The 15,281-nt window shown below is 35.8% G+C and overlaps 1 protein-coding gene across 1 annotated transcript; it reads left to right on the top strand.

The window, feature by feature from the left end:
* Positions 1-15,035, top strand: LOC139131053 (insulin receptor-like). The gene is made up of 15 exons (XM_070696988.1): positions 1-109; positions 965-1,093; positions 1,425-1,599; positions 2,147-2,268; positions 2,419-2,544; positions 2,765-3,004; positions 4,212-4,372; positions 5,430-5,565; positions 5,818-5,928; positions 9,160-9,317; positions 9,885-10,010; positions 10,319-10,395; positions 10,775-10,815; positions 11,079-11,275; positions 12,581-15,035. The coding sequence occupies exons 1-15, from the start codon at positions 1-3 to the stop codon at positions 12,629-12,631; spliced, it is 1,959 nt and encodes a 652-aa protein (XP_070553089.1). The 3' UTR covers positions 12,632-15,035.
* Positions 15,036-15,281: the final 246 nt, after the last annotated feature.

The raw sequence follows: 15,281 nt of genomic DNA, 5'->3' as shown, positions 1-15,281 counted from the left end.
ATGATTGATACACATGTTCGTCAGAGATTTGATGTTGATGTACGCTTAGCAACAAAGGGAAGCTTGAAGAGACCCTTTAGTTTTGGAATTGTTGAAATGATTTACGTAGGTAAGTGTCAAGAAGTGTACATTTTATAGCAAATGAATGACAAACATTCATAGAATGAAAGTCAAAAAACCATGCCAAAGGATAAATTAACTTTCATTATAGATAAATGGCATATTAGACTCGCCTATTGTATCGATTTGGTATCGGTAAAGTTTTGCTAAACACGTTTTGGAATATTGACGGTATTCTTGTACGAATTCAAACGCTATCACTTGTGTGTTTTGAAGTAGTGTGCGCCTCGAAAATGAAAGACTTACACTTTTGCTCAAATTTTTCTTAAGTAATCTTTAAGTCATTCAATTTCAAAATCAAGAATAAAAATTGGGGGTCAATGTGCAAATTTTGGTACTAGAGAGACAAATTGCCTAAGATTTACCGATATTTGAAATTCAAAATGGCCGCCATCCCTGTGTTAACTCTATGTAGTTTTCAGTTTTAGAAAAACTAAGACGGTAAAGTTTTCTCTTTCATCAAGAGCTTTACAATAAATAACCACAAATGGTAGATCAGAAAAGATTCGGTAAAATTTGAATGCCCGAATTTCTGTCTCCGTGGTGCGTTCTGCCTTTATAACGCCTTTATAACCGTACGTGCTACGAAAAGCGACATGAAAGTCATCAAAGTGTGCGAAGTACTCAGACAATATCACAGTCCCAATTTGCTGGAAACAGTCAACAAAAGCTTTGCATCCCTCCGAGATCAGATACGCACAACATCTTACAGTGGTTAACTTCTTTCACGAAACGATATCATTGAATATTGCAATTAATTCACAGGATAAGTAATCTTTGTCATACTATTTGACCCTCCTGCTTCTATTACGTCAACACTAATAAAAGTGCTTCTTCTTCAAAGGATGTCCACTGAACAAATATGGTGGTTCCTGTGAGTATGACTGTATGTGCCAGAATGGAGCAACCTGTCATGCATGGAATGGTGCTTGCCAATGTGATGAAGGCTGGCGTGGTCCAGTCTGTGATATACGTAAGTTGTTTGCCTTACGTTCCTATAGTTCCTGATGGATAGTCATTTCATAGTTGTGAAGGCTCTCCAAGTTCACATATCTGTAAAGAGGTCACTTACAAGTTGCTAAGAATGCAATGTAGATAAATAATCACCCGACAGTTATCAAGTTAATTTGATGTACGACAAAGATCGTACCTTTGAATTATTATTAACTCATTATTAGTTCGGAATGCAATTTTATCGTCAAGCGTGATATTCTAATTTATAACATTCGTAAAAGAAAATTTAAGAAACTATGATTATATCACTAAAACTGTTTGTTAACCAGTGGTCACTTCTCGTGTTGTAGCAATGGATCCATCAGTAACATTGATGATTTCGCGTCAGGAAGTATTTTACTATTCGCCTGTGCGACTTATGTGTAATTTCATCAATGTTTCACCCGCGGAATTATTTTTTGAATTGAATGAAAAGCTGTTGACAGAAGAGGAAAAGACGTTGGTGATTTCTAATTCCATACCAGGGTAAGTTATTATAAACGTATAAGGTTGCCTTGTTTAGCATGCGTACTCGTTAATTGCAAGTGACAACACGTCGGAGCGAGAGTTAGGGTAGAGGTTGAATTATCATCAACAATTCATACAGTGTATTCGATCTAGTTTTGCTAGGTACAATTAACTTTGTATTTTTTGGCAGAACATTTATAATACTGCTATTGAAGTCCTTAGAATCAGTGATATAATATAAGTATCATATTTAAAGTTTGTATTGAGCCTTTCTTACAAGGTAAATATTTGGACAATACCAATATAATACCTGCGCCATAAGTTCTGTGTCGAGTTTCAAATCTTGTCCTGCACAAACAGTCAATTATCGAATATCGAATAGCTTTGAAAACGCTAAACACGAATCTATCTTCATACTGCATCCAAATGATTGAACGACAATATAATTGCAAACCAATTTCTCATGGCGCCTTGCTCAAACGAGCGAAGTCAACTTGGATCCTGAACTACTCACTGGACCGAAATTTACAACTGTGATCACTGATGAATGTCTTTCCTAATATAGCCTAACTCAGCTCAAGATCAAGAACATGACCAGTGAATTTGAGGGTTCTTACAGATGTAACGTTTCTTCCAAAGACCCAAGTATATATGCTATCTCTAATTCTTTGGAGGTGAACATTGAAGGTAAATATAAGAAACTTATGGACGAGTGACATTTGTTTATATGATGTTTATTGCTTTCAATCACTCCTTATTGTGAAAATCATGAAGTACTCTCTTGGAATTAATTGACTGTGATGTTATCAATCCTAATATTCTGCCTGTGATATTCAGGATGTCAAGTTGGTATGTGGGGAAACGTCTGTCAACATCGTTGTGACTGTGTCAATTATATCAACTGCAGCAGATACCACGGGTGTATGTGTCACACTGGATGGTCTGGAGAAAAATGTGATCGAGGTATACAATGGCTTATTACAATTTATTTAAAATAAATATTATGCCCTGAAATATTTAGGCTTGCATACATGCCGTTGACTACAGCAGTAGTGTGCAGAACAACCGAATCAGTCAGAAGAGAAGAGGAATTATGTGTACATATATCTTTACATCTGACGGCAGAGCTTTCCATGTCTGCTACCTTCCCATTACTCAAGCACTTAATGTGTTATATTGACAGACACAATGGCTCCAATTATCCAGTGTCCCTTAAACATCACGAAGTTTGTGAGAGATTTCTCGACCAAAGTGAACATCAGTTGGCCGAATGTCAGAAGCACAGATAACGCAGGTCCGCCTGCGGTCAGCGCCAATTTTCGGTCTGGCGATCTATTCGAAATCGGGACGACAATTGTTATTTATAAAGCTGTAGACAGCAGTAATAACTCTGCATCCTGCATATTTGCTGTTACGGTAAATGGTAAGTTTTATTTTTACAAACTACCGTCTTTATTACTTTATCAAAATGTACATTGGACATTATTACCAAGGTGAAGACTATTGCAGAGTTAAGGTATGACTTTGAAAATGTCAAGAATGCACATGTTCACCAGCCATTCCACAGTTATTCACACATGTAATACACTGTTGCACATGTTACCAAGTACTATTTAACAAATACTCATATAAAATGAAGTTAATAATTAATCCAAAGGAATATCTTTTTCACAGAAATACAATACCCTGCTTTAAATATTTTGTAAAGGCATTTAAAACCTGTTGAATAAAGAACTCGAATGTAAAGTTCGCCTCAAAATTGTAAGGATATGCGATGAAATTAAATTGGCATGAATTGTTTGAGTGAATATATATAATATATATATATATATATATATATTATAAATCATTACAATTTTGAGGCGAACTCCGATTTCTAAGTTGGTGAACCTGTGTACGCCCTGTTGAATCCTGTAGGATCCTTAGATAGAAAAGTTAGGGGCAAGTGAAGCCACCTCAATCACCACACACGGAGGAATGAAACATAACCAATGTCAGAACGGGAACGCCCTCATTAATTCAACCAATCCATTATCTCACTTGAAAGAGTATCAAAAATGTATCCATGGGATGTAGGTATGAGTGTATGCGTCGATTTTCATCCATCGATTTCATGTTTACCGCATGTTTGTATTTCATGTTTACAGCATGTATGTATTTCATGTTTACAGCATGTATGTATGTATGTATGTATGTATGTATGTATGTATGTATGTATGTATGTATGTATGTATGTATGTATGTATGTGTAACCTGCGAAATACTACTGCACACAATTTCAAATGCAATTATTATAGGAGTTTATAGCATAGCCCCTGCAACCAATATTCTTTTATTTTTCTACTCAGACTTTAAAAGGCATATTGATGAAGAGTTATAAATATCTGACGATACCTAGCAGTGTGCATGACAATTGATAAATTTAATATTCTGAATTATGTGTGAAATGTAGGCATTACGCCTTATTTTATTTTTGTGTTGAAATAATTATGCATTTGCCATCAATTTTTTTTTACTCAGGGAAGAATCTGCTACTACATGAGTGTAACCATCTTATTAAGGTGCAATGACAAATGTGACTGACAAAAATCTTGCCATTCTCCATACATATATTCTTGATTTGGCTCCAGGTCCAGCGTATATGAACGACAAAGTGACAATATCTTCGATTGGTTTGCTAACAATTATCTTCATTGCAATTGTCACATTGGCTCTTGTCATTTTATTCAAGAAGAGGAAGGGACATAACTACATGCCTCTGCGTGAACCGAGGCTGTCTCTCTGTATACCGGTAAGTCGTGTCTCAGTTTTACAGAAGATTGGATATTGTTCCTGTTCTTTCTCTTTCTTTCTTTACCTACTCCAAAAAGTGTGTTTAAACACCTGCTATAGTTGATTGCACTTTACCTACAATTTAGCTGTTTTTACAATTTCAGTAAAAGCTGAAACAAGAAACTGTGTGTTTCTATTTAGTTTCAGCTCGAGAAATCCTCTTCACTCTTCAAATTTCAGCTGAAATTGTTCAAACAGTTACATTGTAGATCAAATTAGTGTAATCAACTGTTTGTCTCTCAGTCCTAAAAGAGCTTTGCCATGCTCATTTACTTTAATTGATCAATGAGCCGCAGTTACTTTGAAATATATCGTGATACCCAAGCTGATCGTGTGTTTTGTACATTCCATGTATCCGTCTCATATATTGAGTTGTGGTACCGAGTAAATGCACTGTACATTGTATTTAGCCTGCTAAGCGTCTTTACGCTTTACTCTTTATTTATTTTAAGAATCTTCAAGACACGATAACTTCGATAAAGTTCTTCCAGAGCAAGACTTTTCTCTACATTTAAACGCTTTTTTGGCAGGTATCGCAAGCTGGTAGATAAATACAATAGCTCTCTTCGACAAATGATCACTGATGGCATCAGTGACATTTATCAAAATGAAGTGACTACACTTACCTTGTTAGTGACCACTACCTATCTGACTTACAGATTGATATATGGCGGGTGCCACATGTGGGGCAGGATGCGCTTACTATTTTTGAAACACCTGACATCACTTCTTGGTTTTTCGGCCAGAGGTCCATATATCTTTCTTTCATGAATTTGACTCTGTTTGTGTACCGTCTATTTACTGTCTGTTCTGTGCTGTTTTGTGTCTATGTTTACAACTATTGTCTTACAAATTCTGACATAGTGTTATTGGATTATGGATTGGTATGATTGCGATTATTTTTCTAAGTATTCACAAAAATATCACATCACTAAAACACGGAAACAGCTTGACTTGAGTACACTGTAAAGATGTCGCCCGTCCAGTATTACTTGCTTTTGTGCCTTATTTTCCAGGATGAAGTGCCCGTATTTGATAGGAAAGAAATTGTTGTTGGGAATATCATTGGGCAAGGGGAATTTTCCATGGTACATTCTGGCACATTAACGGTTGGAAATGAAAAAAGAAACGTTGCAGTGAAAATCCTAAAGGGTAAATCCTGGTCTTCTTTATATATATTTAACTCATCTTGCATGTACATTTCATTTGCGTAATCACTGTATTATTGCATGACCATCGGATGTACAGTGGTATTTCTTACAATTATTGGTTACCCAAACTTAGGTAAAGACTATTTAAACCGGGAAGAAAAGAATTTACAAAAATGAAATGTAATGTTTCTATTAGACAAGTTTTTATTCGCTTTATATTTGATTGAAATGACCTTGTTTTCATTTGCGCCAGATGACATTGAATATCAGACTGCCTATCAAAATGAAGTGACTACACTTACCTTGTTAAGTCAATGTCCACATATAATCCCATTGATTGGCGTTATTACCAATTGGAAATCAGGTAAGAAATGGCGATTTGTGTGAAGTCGAATGTTTGACGCCTTTAATAATGGCGCCTTACTTCGGATCATATTGAAGCGAATGGATTCGAATTTTAAAAAGGTGACTTTCTCAGTTACGAAAATGCCGAGATGAAGAATTTCACAGTATTTTGAAATATTCTTAACTATTTGTGGCATGCTCAAAAACTTGGCATACCTTCCATGTGCTGACCCATTTTGAAACATAAAAGAAACTAACTTTTCGTGATATTTGTTGTCAACATCGAAACGTTTATTTTGGCTCTAGTATTCTTGCTCGGAAACAAATGCCATATCCATGTTTTCCAGCTATATGGAAACATTTTTACTGGCTGATGTGCTTTCAAATTGGTAATTGCTAGAATGAGTTTGATGTTGGTGTCATTAGCTTGCATGATTGAGAACAGGTATGCTTCATTTTTTCAATAATGAAAGTCAATGCAAACACCCTTTGCTATCCGGTTTCAATTGTAAATAAAGGGGAAATTCACGTTTTATAACAATACCAGATGTGCATGATTTTCCGATTGAATCCGAAAGATGGCTTCCCATTTACCAGCTTTTAACTACCCATGCTGACCACCCGAATTAATATTCCGCAAAGCTGGCACAAAGACAATATGATGTAGCAGGCACATGCAGATCAATTCCCTTTGTGGTGAGTTCCGATATGTTAAAGGTTTGTAATTATTTCAATTTTCTAAACATTCCAAAGATGATCTTTTTCCAAAAGTTCATGTACACGGACATTTAGCTACAGCATATGCATGCAACACAACAAAAAAGAGTCCCCCTTTTACGAAAACCAAGAGAAAATCGGGTTTTTCCCTGGAAATATTCCAAACTAAAAATTGGGGAAAAAGATCAAGAAATTTTCGAGAAAAACGGATTTGAAAGAAAGAAATTTTGAAGTGATATATTTTCAGGAAAAAAGTGTAAAAAAGGAAACCTTGAATTGAGTTCCAATTATTTTCATGAAAAAATCTGACTTTAAGGTAGCTAAATACCTTTTAGACACTTTCAGATTTTTATTTTTTTCTCAATTGAACACGTCCCAAACCCCAATAAAGTATACATTTTCTGAAAGCCCTGATATAGAGCTATCCGACCAAGCACAGTACACGGTCATTATTTGCATAAGAGTCACGTGACAAGCGTTTTGCTGAAGCTTCAAAAAACCGATTTTTCCCGCCTTATGCAAACACGCTGCAAGATTTCCGGTTAGAATTTCTTCATTGACAAGCCTTGACAATATCCTACAAAACCGTGTCTGCGATTTTTTCCCGGAGGCTCCATTCAAATTATATGGCGTGATAATTAAAATTCCTGGAAAAGCACCTTCATCTAACACCTTTAAGAGCGCATTAAAAAAAAACAAAGGCATATAAAGAAAATCCCAGACACGGTTTTGAAGGATATTGTCAAGGCTTGTCAATGAAGAAATTCCAACCGGAAATCTTGCAGAGTGTTCGCATAAGAAGGGAAAAACCGGTTTTTGGAAGGTTCAGCAAAACGCTTGTCACGTGACTCCTATGCAAATAATGACCGTGTACTGTGCTTGGTCGGATAGCTCTATAACAGGGCTTTCAAAAATGTATACTTTATTGGGGTTTGGGACGTGTTCAATTGAGAAAAAAATAAAAATCTGAAAGTGTCTAAAAGGTATGTAGCTGACTTTAAGTGATGGTCATTTTGGTATGGTTTTTTAATAAAAAAACCTGGGTTTGTCGATATTGCTATTCTAAATAAATGTTTTGGAAACATTTTCATTTCTATTAGGATACTGGGAATGACATTTGCCTGTCGGTAAGGTTTGAGCTATACTGAATATCTCGCTAAATGGCGATATTCTAGCACTGTGCTAGAATCTCGCCAATTGGCGAGATATTCAGTACAGCTTAAGCTTGCCATGCTGTACTGAATATCTCGCCAATTTGGCGAGAGTCTGGTACTGCTTGAAATCCCTGCCAATTAACATAGCATTACTCAACAGATCGTGCAGATTTTGCAAAATGTGATTAACAACTGACACATGTTGTCCCTAAATGTGCAAAATATCGCCAAAAGTAAATGATAGGCGGTCAGAGTGTCCCTTGATTTAAAATTCCTGGCAGCAACACTGCCAACAGAGCCATACCCTTCCTTCCTCCCTCCCTCCTTCAGTCTGTTCTCTTTGATCGTTGCAAAATAGGATTGTGTGATCTTGTTGACTACATCTCTTGCGTGGTCACTGTTTAAGTTTGTGAACATTTAACAACTTGTAATTTTTCTGAGTAAAGATATGCTCATTATCTATATTTACAGCAAGAATATTTATATTGAAATCATTTTTTAATTTTTTTTGTGTAGTAATATTTCTTAGTAATTCCAATTTTGTTGCAGACCAATGGTTGATTGTATTTAAAATGACTAATTTTTTTATGTTTTCCATGCATTGGCATCAAAAATTTGGAAGAGTTTCTTTTGAACACTTTGGATCATTACCAGCAAGCATTGAGCTGTATGGACCAATTGAGTTTTCAATGTTATCAATAAAAAGCGCAAAAAAGATATTTTGCATGATGTTTTAATTTTCCCAAGGACCTGACTCCATAACTTCCTTGTCCCTTGTGTTGTAGAAATTCGAATACTGCTTGAAATCCCTACCACTTTGCAGGTATTTCAAGCAGTACCAGACCCCCTTGCAGACTGGCGGGCTAAAAGGAGGCTGCACTGAATATCTCACCAATTTGGCAAGAGTCTGGCAAAGCTTTAATCCCTGCCAATACAACACAACGATGGCGCTTACTTTTGTTGTTTGATGTCTGTAGCTGTAGACATCACTCAAAAAGCATCAATCAAAGATTTAAAGTCTTCGTTTTGAAAATGTGATATTGTATGCAAATGAAAAGAATTAATCTGCATACATTAGACTCAGTTTTGCAAAACCGTCACCAGTACGTCTTTATAGTTTTGCGATAAGAAAATAAGCAATATCATGGGGTAGATGGTAATTTTCTTCTCTAAGTACCGGACCGTACCATTGCTTTCACTAAACAATGTATGTTCATCGAAGACTTGCAGTTGTGACATAGACGAGCTTAGCGTGTCGTTGAGCATTGTATGAGAAAAAATTCGAAGGAAAATAGTTTTTGAAGAGCTGAGCATACTATAATAAGACAAATTCAAAGGTTCAAATTACAAGCTGACTTTGATACACGTTTTTTCTACAGACAAGAAGATGATTATAACAGAGCTTATGTGTACCGATATGCACTCAGAGCTAAAGAAATTACAGCAACAATATGATTCCTCTTTGGAGTCAGGAAGACGTCTTATGAAGTTTTGTTGTCACGTTGCCCTGGCATTGCAGCATATGGAAAAAACGAAGGTGAATGACATATGTGTCTTTCAGCGTATGGCATTTGGGGGCTGCGTGCATGAGGTATCGGAGAGACATGGCTCCTGTGGTCCCTTAAAGATTATCGTATCTACTCCTGAGAAATTTTCAAAATTTTCTAAAACCAGTGAACTTATGTTAAATACACGCTGATGAACCTACGGTGAATATGCATATTGCATACGTATGGGACGATGCGCACAATATAAATGAGGAAGGCTTTTGCCGATATTAAGGTTACGGCATCACTAATTATTATATAATCATTAACTTGATGTTTTATCAAATGCCATATGGCGAATCTTACTTGTCAATCAGTGATGCAGTTTATTAACTTCAATTAGTCATCTAAACTAAATTGACGAATATATAGCTCCCTTCACAGAATTATTATCAGAATTTTCATCGATGACTTAGTGTGATATATGCAGTCCTCAAAATCTACGTTTATCGTGCTTATAGCAGTAAGAATGATATCGTCTCCTGAGAACGAACACGGAGGAACCTAAAAAAATAAATACCGTGAAACATGCTTGACAGTATTCTATCTTCCATCAGGTACTGCATCGTGATATTGCAGCACGCAATGTTTTGATTTCAAACACGGACATTGCCAAGATCGGGGACTTTGGACTTGCAAGAGACATCTACCAGACTGCAGTATACCAAAGACCTCCCTCAAAGGTAAGTAGGCTTATTTGTGTGTTGACGTATATTTAGACGAATAAATAGCTATCGTGAATTATGCTTTCCATTGTTGGTCTACCATGCACACTAGATGGTAAATGTAGGCTTCTTTGAGATAGAAACTTCTATGGACTTTCATGCTTGTGGGTTTCTTTGTTCTATGTTTGAATGATTGATGAACAGTAAAATATTTACCCTAGTTTAATCTAGTCCCAAACATAAATTACGATAATGTAATTACATCAATAACCCTTTTACCTGTCGAAAAAATATCCAATTCAAAATTTCCTCTTGTTTTGGTGCAGAAAAATTGCAGGGTTCCCGTGCGTTGGATGGCTCCTGAATCATTAACAAACAGTGTGTACACATCATCTAGTGACATGTAAGTTTTTTACTCCTATAGTTACTGAGTGAAATATTACAAAGACATGGGTGACAGGTAGAGGATCATAACTTTTGGTGCAAAGCCACAGTTTTTAAATGTTCTGAGATACATCATTGTACATGAGATATAAAATGTCAACTTTGTTCACAGGACTTTTCATATGGCACGAACTTTAACTGGTCTAGTTTATAATCGTAATATTTATTTTGTTGCTATGTTGTAAGTTGTTCATTTTGAATAAACGTATGGTCACACGAAAGAAATTTATAAGGTGTGTATATATGTAATATTAGCTTAAGCCAAATCGAGAAAAATATATACATCGTTAGTACTACATAGGTATTTTCTTGAAATTTTCACTTTGCTCCTGTTTTAGATGGGCTTTCGGAGTATTTTTATGGGAGACAGCAACACTAGGTAAAATAACTTTTTCTTGCATTGATACCTCACCGTTGAATTAGTAAATTGTGATTTCGTTGGTATTAAGTATTCGTTTTTTATTCTTTTAATTTTCAAAACTACATCACTCACTTAACCGTCAAATTCTAAAATTGACATGGAACGGAGTTTGTTTTGTGTTTTGGTACATATCATGAGAAACAGAAGGCGGAAACGTTCAAGTTGCTCATTAACGGTTATCAATGAACATGAACTGTCCGTGATTTTTCATACCTATACAGGAGGTATGCCATATGATAACATTGATATTGATGAGTTAGTGAGGCGACTGCAGAATGGTTACCGTCTTAAAAAGCCACAACACTGTGATGAAGAATTCTACACTCTGATGAGACGATGTTGGAAATGGAATCCACGGGATCGGATCACTGCAACTATGGCCGTTGAAGTTCTATTTAAATTATCAAAGCATGAAAAGGTGTGTTTGAAAATATTTACTAAAACATAATTTCACTTTGAAGTGAACACCTTCCAAATAAGGCTTTGAAATTTTACCAGTTCTTTTCTGATCTACCACCAATGGGGTTCATTTTAAAGCTCTCGATGAAAGAAATGTTTTCACTGTCTTAGTTTTTCGAAAATCGAAAATTTTACATTTCCACATGGAGTTAACACAGTGATGGCGGCCACTTGAATTTTAAATATCGGTACATCTTAGGTAATTTGTCACTCTAGTACCATAATTTGGACGGTGACCCCCGATTTGTATTCTTGATTTTGAGAGCGAATTGTTGAAAGATTACTGAGGAGGATTTGAGCAAAAGTTTAAATCTTTCACTTTTGAGGCTCACACTATACCTTAGGTAATACATTCATGGGTACTCAAGATTTGACGGCACCCAGGTCGAAGTTAGTGTAAACTTAGTCATTTCACGGAGTTTTACTGCATTAATGTTGTGTTTTATATTAAACGTTTCGACTGAGATTCCGCATTATATTACCATGCCCTGTCCAGTGCGTTTTAATTTGTCGAGCTCGACCACATGACTGCCCACAAATACACAGTAATGGTTTGTTTTCATGCCAGTGAATATGAATAATATCGTAAACACAGAAACTTTACAGCTAAAACGAAAATAGTGATTTGTACAAAGATCATAATCAATCAAAAAATAACATGGAGCATTTGTGGGCCAATTCTAGACGTTTTTTTACAAAAAATCTCCGGATTTGCAAAATTTTTGCAGCGCGCGCACAACTCACTGACAAGTACTGGGGCCCCGTTGTCGTTCGCACGGGAAATTTTCGTAAATTTTGACGGTGTTTCGGGGTTCGTCGTTAATATAAATGAAGTAACAGACTCTGCTCTGACCATTAATGTCTATTTATGGGCGCGGGCTCGAGGAAAGCCAAATTAACGGGCTCGGCAAGCCTCGCCCGTTAATTTTTGGCTTTTCTCTCTCCCTTGCCATAAATAAACGTTAATGGTCAGCGTGCCGTCCGTTATTTCTATAATACTATCCAATGCTGTCTTTACGCTTGTGGGAACTGAACTCTCTGGGTAGTGGATTTGCGCATCGAATCTCGCGATAACTTCACTGCATCACTAAATTGGTTACTTTTCACAGACTTGTACCAAGTCTAGGGTAGAACCAATAAAGCGACAAGGGCTCTCAATTGTTCTTCTGTGCTTGTATGTGTTGCCCCGGACACAACTTGCCGTTTATGAGGATGTCATTAAAATATAATTGTTGACTGCAACTTGTTCTGCATTTATTCACAGGGTGTATTTCATACGGAGGGGGGACATGTGCATCAGAGTGTTTACCTTTAACACGGGAATGAACACTTGTTGTGACAGTACTAAGAAATGGTATCCACTGAATCATTTTCAGTGAGGTCAGGATTTGTCAAGGAAATTATGATATTTTATACATTATTATACACCTGCGTCTGTAACCTATGGAGTTTCGTCATACAGTAAGTTTCGGTATCAGAAGACGCGGAGGCCAATCACTTTGACGCGGAGTACAATAACTTTAAGTATTATTGGTCGCTATTTGACCTTTGACCTCAATCCACCTTTACATCAACCCGAAGAAAAAGAAGAGAACACTTTACATTTTTACAAAAATATATACTTCTTAACACACTGTAAGCTTACTCCACAAATCATGATCAGTCCAAAACCTGTGAATTATATGCAGCTGACCTAGAATTTTTACCACGTGCAATGGGCAGCGCGGGTTGAACGAGTTCTCGCGATCGCTCAGTGCAGTGCTCGACGGGCATCCAAAAACGCCTTGATTTCGATTTTTTGTTTGACTAAAATGGTATAATAGTAAGGTTATTCACAAAATTCTATGATTTATGTCCTCGTATATCCAACGAGGTAATGTCCGAAACGCCTAGCGTCGAGGACAATACCTCCACCTCAAGATGTATTCGGACATAAATCCCGGTATTTTGTGAATAACCTTATATTAAACACGATTGGAACTAATTTGAGAAAATAGGATTTTTATATTTTTTAAATTTCTCAAAAGCGTTAGGTGTAAGATACTTGAATGTTGCAATGATACAAATTACTCATAAAAACAAGTGTGTAATGTAAAAAGAAAAGTAGATGAGATTACTATATGTAGATTAAATCGGCATTACTTCACCATCCAATTATCCCAAATTAGTTCCAATCGTGTTAATTATTACATTCTATGTATCAAAATATATAAGCAAAAGTCAGAACACCGTATGGTATTACACAAACATGTAAATGTCTGTGTAAAGTACAACAAGGTTCAATTTTATCACCCTTACTTTTTGCATTATTTATAGATGATAGCATTTAGAACAAAGATTTGTAGAACTTCATGTTTGAATGTTAAGACTTTTTCACCTATTGCTTGCCGACGATCTGATTCTTTTTAGCTACAACGCCATTGGTCTTCAACTTTTCTCGATCGATTTGTCAATTTATGAGGCGAAATGGAAATTAAAGTCAATATGACAAATCCAAAGTAATGGCGTTTAGAAAAGCGGGTGGTCTGAGACGTTATAAAAATGGTTTTATAATGGTAGAAGGCTTTCACTTATATCAAATTTTAGTTATTTAGGCATTAAGTTTTCAAGTAGTGGCCGGTTGGACATTGCTTAAAAGATAATCGCCGAACAAGCTTTTAACTCAATTTTTTCTTTAAAAAGAGCTCTGTCTAAATATATTTCTATTTACTCTGTAATTGCTATGACAATTTTTTATTGTAAAATTTTACATATACTTATGTACGGAAGTGAAATCTGGGGTTTTCACAAAGCAGGAAACGTGGAAAGAGTACACCGTAAATTTTGCAGATATGTACTGGGTTTATAACTCAGGAAATCCAACTATATAAGGTGAACTGGGAAGAATTTCTTTTAATTTACTGAAGATATATTCGTATTGTACAATATCGCTTAAAGATTTTGAAAATGGATACAAATCAGTTTGCTTACAAATGTTTTATGTATGAACAAGCACAAGTCGAACTGGGACGTAAGTCTTGGGCTCTACAAGGGAAACCGCTATTATTTTCTCGTGTTCTTGGTCTTGTCTGGCTCAACCAAAGTGTCGAAGATGAATCAGCTTTTATTAATATTTTAAAACAGAGACTTTGCGATGTTTACATTCAGTTTATGGAGGTCTGAAGTGGTTGGTTATTCTAAATTAGACAGGTATTGTGAATTCAAGATTAATTCTAATTGTGAATCGTATTTGTCAACTTTAGAGGATAATAACTTAAGAATTGCACTTTGTAGACTTAGAACTTCTTCACATCAGTTGAGAATTGAGACTGATCGTAAATATGGTGTTGCAAGGAACGAGCGAATATGTTTACAATGTAAGTTAAATGTCATTAAAGACGAATATCATTTTTGTTTAGTCTGTCCTTTTTTATAACGATCTGCACCAGAAATACCTTCCTGTTTATTTTTTTAAAAACCATACCTACCTTCAACTTATGAAACTGGAAAATAGACCAGCTTAACATTTTGCAAAGTTTGTTTACTTCGCAAACAAACGAAAAGAAAGATTTACACTAAATGAGTAGATTAACAAGTGTTGTACTGTACGTGTATCATGATTTCGTAATGTAGATTTATTTATCCTCTGTGTTCTTGTGACGATGCATGCGTATTCTTTATTTATTAGCGTTGCATTGGCTGGAGGCCAAAGTACGAAATAAACTTTATTATTAATATTACTTGTAAAGAAAAATGGGTTACATTAGACTTTGATGAATGAAAATTGTGGTCCCTCTTCTCTACATACTCTTGTTGAATAGGTCCATTTGTAGAATAGATAAATGATCGACTCTGGTAATTGAAGTGCAGCGTTCTAAGGGTATGGGGTGGAGAAGAAATAATGAGGTCGTAAATAACACAAATTATCATCCTTATATATTTCTGTCACACACGGCATACCATCTTTCGAAATCCAGTTTTTGTTC

This window comes from Ptychodera flava, chromosome 4 (genome assembly GCF_041260155.1).
Source record: "Ptychodera flava strain L36383 chromosome 4, AS_Pfla_20210202, whole genome shotgun sequence".
Classification (NCBI taxonomy): domain Eukaryota; kingdom Metazoa; phylum Hemichordata; class Enteropneusta; family Ptychoderidae; genus Ptychodera; species Ptychodera flava.
This window is presented reverse-complemented; position numbering and strand designations above follow the sequence as displayed.

Bases quoted from the DNA above. Each gene is read 5' to 3' on its own strand.
- LOC139131053 (XM_070696988.1), top strand. From the start codon at position 1: ATGATTGATACACATGTTCGTCAGAGATTTGATGTTGATGTACGCTTA. The intron at 2,269-2,418 runs GTAAATATAAGA...TGTGATATTCAG, and splicing joins TTTGGAGGTGAACATTGAAG to GATGTCAAGTTGGTATGTGG. The intron at 10,816-11,078 runs GTAAAATAACTT...ATACCTATACAG, and splicing joins ATGGGAGACAGCAACACTAG to GAGGTATGCCATATGATAAC.